The sequence below is a fragment of the Vombatus ursinus genome, unplaced genomic scaffold (assembly GCF_900497805.2).
Source record: "Vombatus ursinus unplaced genomic scaffold, bare-nosed wombat genome assembly UNPS02012811.1, whole genome shotgun sequence".
NCBI classification, from domain to species: domain Eukaryota; kingdom Metazoa; phylum Chordata; class Mammalia; order Diprotodontia; family Vombatidae; genus Vombatus; species Vombatus ursinus.
The window spans coordinates 459,486-467,468 of NW_020952589.1; the positions used below are offsets into that span (position 1 = coordinate 459,486).

A 7,983-nucleotide genomic window follows, 5' to 3' on the forward strand; every position below is an offset into this window, starting at 1 on the left:
TTTCTGACTCCAAATCCAGCACACTTTACACTGTGAGACAAATTTCTAAAGATCTCTTCCAGATCACTCTAGGATTCTAGGTTTTAATGTTCCCGAATTCTAAGATTCTATGAACTAAAGGGGCCAGGGGCATATGAAAGCCTCACGGCTTTCAGGGGACCTGAGGTTATTTTGTTGGGAGAAAAGGGGACAGAAGTTAGGACCTAGAGTACCCTTGAAGATCTGGGAAGGGAGCGTGTCTAAGTGATGAGAATGATTAAGAGGGACAAGGCGTGAGCCTGCAGCAGCAAGAAGCAGGCCTAGATACCAGAAGGAGACTGTTAGCCACACTATATGGCATTTCAACTCAGATCAGTTCAATTTACAAGCATTTATGGCCCTACTATGGACCAGAGACTGTGCTAGGTGCTAGGGTTATAAGGACATAAAAGAAAATATTCTGGCTCTCAGAGAGCTTTCATTTTATTGGAGGGAAATGGCACAAACACAGAGAAGTGAAAAGAAAAATATGAGGTAAATGGAGCATAATTTGCAGAGGAGGAGAGCAGTGAGGCTGGAGGGGACCCTGCAGCAGCACTGAGCTGATGAGCCTGGAAGGAGTCTAGAAGTTCCCAGAGATAGAGATGGGGAGGGGGAACATTCCAGGCCTGGGGGCAGCTTGTCAAAGATAGGGAGGTGGGGGATATAGCATGGGGGGGAAGAGTAAAGAAGCTCCTTTGGAAGGGCTGTGAAACCCTGACGTGATCAGAGGGAGGCTGTGCGTTTTCCGTAGCTGGTGATTGTTCCCGGTGAGGGAGGCAAACCTTCGTCCGGGGAAGCTTTGAGTGCAGCCAAACCTTTACTCTGTGGGTTACCAAGTTGGGGGCAGAGCTGAGATTTCAACCCACAGCTTCAAATCCCTGTTCCGTAGGGTTTCCTTCCTTCAGACATCACCATTTTATGATTTTGATTCAATTCACCCCAAAACAATTCAATGCAGCAAACATTCATGGTCCCTTTTAACTCGGGAATTCCATCTTTCTAAAAGTGAAAGTGAAGCACCACCTAGTCAAAGCTAAGTCCAGATCCTGGCCCTCCCCTCCCCCCCAACTCCCTCCCTTCTGGGGGCTTAGGACCTTGTTGCTCCCAGCTTCCAGGACTGGCTTCCTTAAGGCGATTTTTCCACTGTGGTCACAATTGCTTGATCTCTGGTCTTCTTCCAGAGTTGTCAGACAAGCCGGTCCTCCTTGCCCCAATTTTTTATCCTACCAGCTAGATCCACGTCTGCACTGTGCTAGCCATATCTTCTGGGTACAATCTTAATGGGAAAATCAGCTTAATTGGGCGTGGAGTTCCTGTGGAGTATGTAATGAGCTTTCCCAGCTCTCTGTGTTCTCTGGGCTGTCCAGAAGCAGCTGACCTCCTCTGGATGACCTCTGGATGGTCCTGAGCTCATGGTGCGGAGGAATGGGCCTGCCAGCCCTCCCCAGCCTGCTTGTTTCTATGACATTCCCCCTCTCCACTCTGACCTCCTTTTTTGAGTTCCAAAGCTTGGTCATTGGGCCGGCACAGATCAATGGAGATCAAATGGAGAAGTTATCAGACTTTCAGAGAGGTTATTTCAGGCTGGGAGAGGGAAAGAGGCCCCGGGGAGAGAATAAGGAACAAGAGGACTGTTTTAGGTGAGGTGGACAGAGAAAGCAGGGCTCTGTTAATAAAGTAGGACAGATGGTCGTGTCTTAGAGGTGGGTGGAGTGTGGGCTGGCCTGGAAGCGGGAGGATGGCCAAGGTGACCCCTAGCAGTTTGTTCTATTCCGACATACTGGGTCATAGAGGATGTAGTGGGCCTGGGTTCTATTTCCGGTTCTGTACTAACACAACCTGACTCTAAACTTCCCTGCCCTCTGAATGGCCCTCTTAGGTGGAGGTCCTGTTGACATTGTCCTGCCCTTCAATCCAGACTTTTCACAGCCCCCCTCCACCGCCAGCAATCCTGTGAGCCCAAGAGCCCGAGCTGGTTACTCTACAGACATAAGGGCTCTTTTCCCTTCGCCTTCCCTTCCCCATTCCTTTTGCTGTTCTTGAGAGAGACTCTCCACCCTGACACCCTCATACACTGCTCCTGACCCATGTTGAGTCATGTAGGGCTAGCCTGGTATAGACCAAATGGTGTCTGGGCCCTGTGGAGGTTCCTCCAGAGTCCCCATGGCACTGGATCTCTTTCCCCTAATGTCTCTCTCTTCTTCTTCTCCTCTTCTCTCTTCTTCTCTTCCTTCCCCTTTCCCTCTGTTTCTTCCCCTCTTCTTCCCTGATTTTTTCCTCTTGGTTCCTGCCCTTTTCCCCTCCCACCCCACTTTCTACAGACAAAGGAACAATCCATAAGGTGGTGGAGTCAGACCATGGCGCCTTTAACATCATGGAAATCCAGCCCTTCCGTCAACGTCCAGCCACCATCCAGTCCATGACCCTGGACAATATTACGGTAAGGCCCTGTGCTAGTGATGTCCTCTCCTGCTCTGGGTCCTGGCTTTGGCTAGGGAACTCCACAACTCTGAGCCCACTGACCTAGCTCATTGACCGTTCCCACCCTCCCCACTCCCCTGGGGCCACTGACCTAAGGAAGTGCCCTAATGGGGTGGTGGAGGCTCATAGCCTGGGCCTTCTTGCTCTTTCAGATGAAACTGTATGTGAACTCTCAGTGGGAGGTGAGTCAGGTGCCCCTGGACCTATGCAGTGAGTACCGAGGCGGCTGCCAAGGTTGCCTGATGGCCCGGGACCCTTACTGCGGCTGGGATGACACTAATGGCCAGTGTGTCTCCATCTACAAGTATAAAGGGTAGGTATGACCCCCAACCCTCCCCCGGGTTTCCAAGGAGCCTCTTGATTGGCTCCATCAGATCTGGCACAAAGATATTCGCTAGTCTCTTACATGTGGACAGACAACTTCTTGACTTTTCCAGGGTTGCCCTGGGAGATGGGCATTCCAGGGATTATGAAAAGTATTTCTTAAAATTAATTTTCATTGCTATCTTTTGTTTTTACATCACCTGCATTTCCTTCTGTATCCTTTCCCCTCCTCCCTTCCAGAGAGCCAACCCAAGTAAAACAGAATTTTTTAAATGATTTTTTTAACTGATATGGAAACAAGCCCATATAACAAAGGATTTTTTAAATGAATCCTTATTTTTTTTTAAACTGATGAGGAACAGAGACATGAAGTAGGATTAAAATGCTTCGAGGCAAGGACTGGGTTTGTTTTCTTTTTGTGTCAGTCTCTAGGACGAAGAAGCAGTGTCATGTACTGGCTTCAGAGTTAGGAAGGCCCTGGGTTTGAGCCCTGCCTCTTGCATATACTGGTTGTGGGACTCTGGGAACATCACTTTATTTCTTTGTGCCTCAGGCTACTTAGTTAGACTGTTGCAGAAAATGTGCTAATCTACAATGGAGGAAGGAGTTTTCTTATTGGAGTTTCTTATAATGTTGGAACCATAAGTCCAGTTCCCTCCTCTCCCCCCACCCAAACCCCGTTACCAAAGAGACATAGCTTAGTGGCTAGAAGACCAGCTTTGGCATCTAAAAGACCTGGGTTCAAATCCTACCTATGAGCTATACTGGGCTGGTCATTAAACATCTTAATGCCCCTTACAATGCTCTGAGACTATCAGAAGCTGGTGCTGTTCTGGCTTCACTATTGGGGTTGGGGGATTAGGGATAGGACAAGGACCCAGAGGAGGGGGGACTGAGGCATTCTGGGAATGCTTGAGAAAGACAGTGGAGGTCCAGGGCCTGGCACAAGAGAAGGAGGGGTTGGGGCTGGGTGCTGGTGGTCTTGGAACAGGCAGGATAAAGAAAGCTAGACCATTGTGGGGGTGTTGGCTGAGCTCTGAGGTTGACTCACTTTCTCTCCCTCACTGCTTGTGTGACCTATTGTACCATCTGATCTTTAGCCCCGTGTTACAGTCTCTGGGTCCCAACGAACCGCATATGGAATGTCCATCATCTAAGTTGGGTAAGTTATACTCTTGAGTTTGGGGGAGAGCCATGATCCTGTCCTTGGGGAGTCCGTGGTCATAGGATGAATGAATGAATGAATGAATGAATGAATGAATGAATGAATAAAAAAGTATTTAAGTGCTTACTGTGTGCCAGGCATTATATTAAATGCTGAGAACAGAGACACAAAAGTGAGACAGTTCTAACCCTTATGGGAACTTATATTCTACTGTAGGGAGACAGCATGTATAGTAGAATGGGGGTGACCAGAGAAGGTCTTTTTGGTCTGGGAAGTCACAGGGAGGATGAATTGATCCACAGACCATCTGGTTGACAAGAAGCAATGGTTGTATTGATTTGTCATTGAACTGACTGCACCACTGCATTTAGAGCTGGAAGAGGCCTCTATATGGCACCTGCCTTCCAGGGTTATTGTGAAGATAAAATGAGATGATTTTTGTTAATCGTTTTACACCTCTTAAATCACCATGTAAATGCTGGTGGTCGTTGTTAGTATTAATTATTATTATTTCCTCTCCAGAGAAGAGCTCCAGTGAGGCCCAGAGTGTCATCCTGGCCCGGAATTCCCGATACTACCTGACCTGCCCTGTGGAATCCCACCATGCCACGTACTCCTGGCACCATGGAGACAAGAAGGTGCACCGCTGCGAGCCTGGCTGGCAGAACTCCGACTGCATCTTGTTCATCGAGAAGCTCACCGACGAGCAGTATGGGCTGTACCGATGCAAGGCCGAGGAGGGCACCTACAGTCGCATTGCCGTTCAGTGGGAGCTCCGCAAGGAAGCCACTGCCGAGCACCTGCTGATGGGCAGCAGCGCGGGGGACCTGGGGGCCTCGCTCTGTCTCCAGCTTCTGTTCCCACTGGCTGTTTTCCTTCTATTTCAATAAGGATTCCTCCACTCTCCACCCCCTTCCCAGCACCTCCTCCTTCTCAGGGTGTGGGACTTGGCGGCTTGCTCCTGCTCCCCCCTGCCACTTCTGAGGAGCCACCCTCTGCCCCTCTCCTCCCCCCCAGGTGCCTCTCACAACTGCTACAGGCCCAAGCCTTGCCTTTACCCCTGGGGGCTAGGACTGGGGGAGCAGAGAGCTTCTCCCCCACTTTCTTCAGGGGAATGAACATTTCTGAGCCATAGGTCTTCTTGGGAGGCATGGGGTGTGGGGGGGGGCGGGGAAGGACTTGGGACATAAGAAGAGGGGTCTACTCTTAGCTGCACATGGATGCTAGGCTTGTGAAGAGTCTTCCCAGGGTGGTGGTGGGGGGGTATGGGGAGGTGAGGAATGCAGGAGATGAGAAAACCGCCAATGAAGGAGCAAGACTGTGAAGGGAATAGGGATTGTACCCCGTACCCAGGCACATTATCCCTTTAAGAATGTTTAAAAGAAAAAAACAACATCCTTAAGCTTATTGCTCAAGGATAGACATCCTCTGGGGGTCACAGGGATGCAAAGTAGGGAAATATCCACCAGAACAGAATGGAGGGGATGTAGGTGAAAGGGCTGGACTGGGGACAGGGGCTGTGGGAGGAAGAAGTATTCTCCTCCAGGCTCCAAAGGGAAGAGTTTGCCAAAGGTGAATCTTATTTGGAAACTATACTGACTCTATGCATTGGGTGTGTATGGGTGAGGGGTGGGAGGGGAATGGACGGAAGGAGAGGGCTGAGCTCTGAATCCCGAGACTCTCCCTCAGTTGGAGCCCTGGCACCCGGGTTTGGCCTACCTCCGTGGTCCTTCTGTGCCCTAGCTGCCAGAGCTGGCCTCTGATCCATCTTGCCCCTGCCCAACTCCATGGGCCGGCCCCTCTCCCCATTGGAGGGCTCTTTACCCAGGGGCCCAGGACAAGCTGGTGCATCCCCAGGGGAGAGTGTGCCATCGAGATGTCCAGGCTGGGTCCCTTCCCCTTTTGGGGGTGAAGGGGAGGGCCCTCTGAAGCTTGCATGTTTATCTAGGGATGTTTCCTTTCCTGTAGGAAAGGACTTTATTTGTACTTGTTTAGCTTATTTTAAAGTTTGACAACTTCCAACTGCATCCAAATGAATCTTAAACAATGAAGGGAAGGGTGGGGGTGGGGGTGGGGATTAGGTGTCCCAGACTAGGGCACCTGGGGTTGGAATCATAATCCAGAGATGGCTTAGTTTAGGGGTATAGGGAGGGAGGGAGAGGGTGGGGACCGAGAAGAGGAGGACTGTCTGCTGATATCTTTTTGTAGACCTTGGGAAGAGTTCCAGGGGCTTGAGTTGTAGCCTGGCCCTTCCTCCATAAGCCTGGAAGAGCAAGGAGTTGGGGTCAGTTTCAGGGCTAGGGAAGGCAGGACAAAGAAGGGTGTTGATCTGATGGGGGAGACAGTCCCCAGTCCCAAGGAACTCCAGGCTTGAGGGGAAAGATCATTCAAACCAGCTCTGGAGTCCCCCTAGAATGGTAGTCATGGGGTAGGTATTCCCCATGACTTGGAAATTGAGGGAATTATTGGGGAAAAAGGTTGGGGATGGGGTGGGTGGGACAAAAATGAGGGAATATATGTATATAATATATATGTATATATATATTATATATAATATAATAGGTCTAAAATTTCATGGTGTTCATTGGGAAGGGGTTTGGTCCTCATGGGTAATGAGGGCCTGGGCCTCTTTTGACCTTTGGAGTTGAGGGTTGGGGATGAGAAGGGGGGGCATCCCATTCTAATCCCCTCTTGTGTGCCCTCCCCAAGGGCTGTGCTTCCATCCGGGTTCATGCCTTCAGCTCAGGTCATATTATAACTTAGGATAAACTGTGAACCCCAGAAGGAGCTGTCCCTGGGGCTGTGAAGGCTAGAGCACCTGCTCCCCAGGGCTGTGGAGCAGGGACTCTCAGGGCCCTTGTTCTGTCATTTCAGTAGCAAGCCCAGGCAACCTTCTTCCTCTGTGGCCCACGGGCCCAGGCCCGGGAATCTGGAAACCTGTGGGTCTGCTATATCTCCTCTTGATGCACTTTAATAATGTAACATATTACTAATAAACAAGCTATTTATTTACCTGTGTCTGGTCATTGACTGGCAGAACACTGTCAATAGAGGCTCGGAGGGGTGGGGGGCTACTTCCAGGTCTGGGGGCTGCTGCCAGGACCAACTCCTAGAGACTTCTTGACCTCAGTTGACTTCCCTTGGCCAAAGGTGAGGAGACGTGAGTTTTAGACCTACCTATGTTCTGGCCTTTGCCGTGATATTGGACAAGCCTCTTTACCTCCTGGGTCTCAATTTTCTCAACTGTCAAATAAGGATGATATTATTTACCCAGCCTATCTACTAGGGATGGTATAAGAATGAAATAAAGGAATGAGTGGACAATTCTCCATTGAGGCAAAAATCTTGGTATTAGTATTAAAAAGAGTTAGGAGGAGGAACAGTGGCCTCTGGGAAATTCTGTGTATTTGAACCATACAATCAAAGGCAAAATAACATACAAATGAGGATTGTGGCAGAAGGTGGGGATTGGGAAGAAGGCCTTTGTTTTTCTCCCTTGTTCTCTTTGCATACGCTACCCCCCGCCCCCACCTCACCCCTTCCACCCCCAACTCATGCCTTGGCTGACTGTCTAAACAAGGAAGCCAGCTACAGAAATATGTTTTATGGATCTGCCAGCTAGGGACAGTCCTCTCTTCTCTCTTCACTTCATATCAACATCCTCACTCAACACACAGTGGCAAGACTTCTAATGTCTGCATCAGGTCCATATGGCATTTTAGAACTCGAGGTCAGACAAAGAGTTGGGAATTGGTCCCATGCTGTTTTATGTCTTCCCCTCACCTCCCATCCATCCTTTCCCTTACGGGAACAAAATAGCAACAAAACAAATTGGGTGGAAATGTAGCAGAAAGGGGTCTCATCCTTTGGTTACTTTCACAGCTCACTGTGGCTGTTTTGCGGTAGTCTCTACTGTTCATCTTTGGGATTGAGCCCCCATCTGATAGTTTGCTGTGTACTAGACCATGCATTGTGAAACAGTGCAAATAATT

The 7,983-nt window shown here is 49.6% G+C and overlaps 1 protein-coding gene across 1 annotated transcript in view; it reads left to right on the forward strand.

Annotated features, from left to right (window-relative positions):
* SEMA7A (semaphorin 7A (John Milton Hagen blood group)) overlaps nt 1-6,049 on the forward strand; it is a 64,798-nt gene extending 58,749 nt beyond the window's left edge. The window contains exons 11-14 of the mRNA XM_027858259.1: nt 2,343-2,461; nt 2,655-2,815; nt 3,927-3,988; nt 4,514-6,049. Of these exons, the coding sequence (XP_027714060.1) occupies nt 2,343-2,461; nt 2,655-2,815; nt 3,927-3,988; nt 4,514-4,881 (710 nt within the window). The 3' untranslated portion in view covers nt 4,882-6,049. The remainder of the gene's footprint in view (nt 1-2,342; nt 2,462-2,654; nt 2,816-3,926; nt 3,989-4,513) is intronic.
* The last annotated feature ends 1,934 nt before the right edge of the window (nt 6,050-7,983 follow it).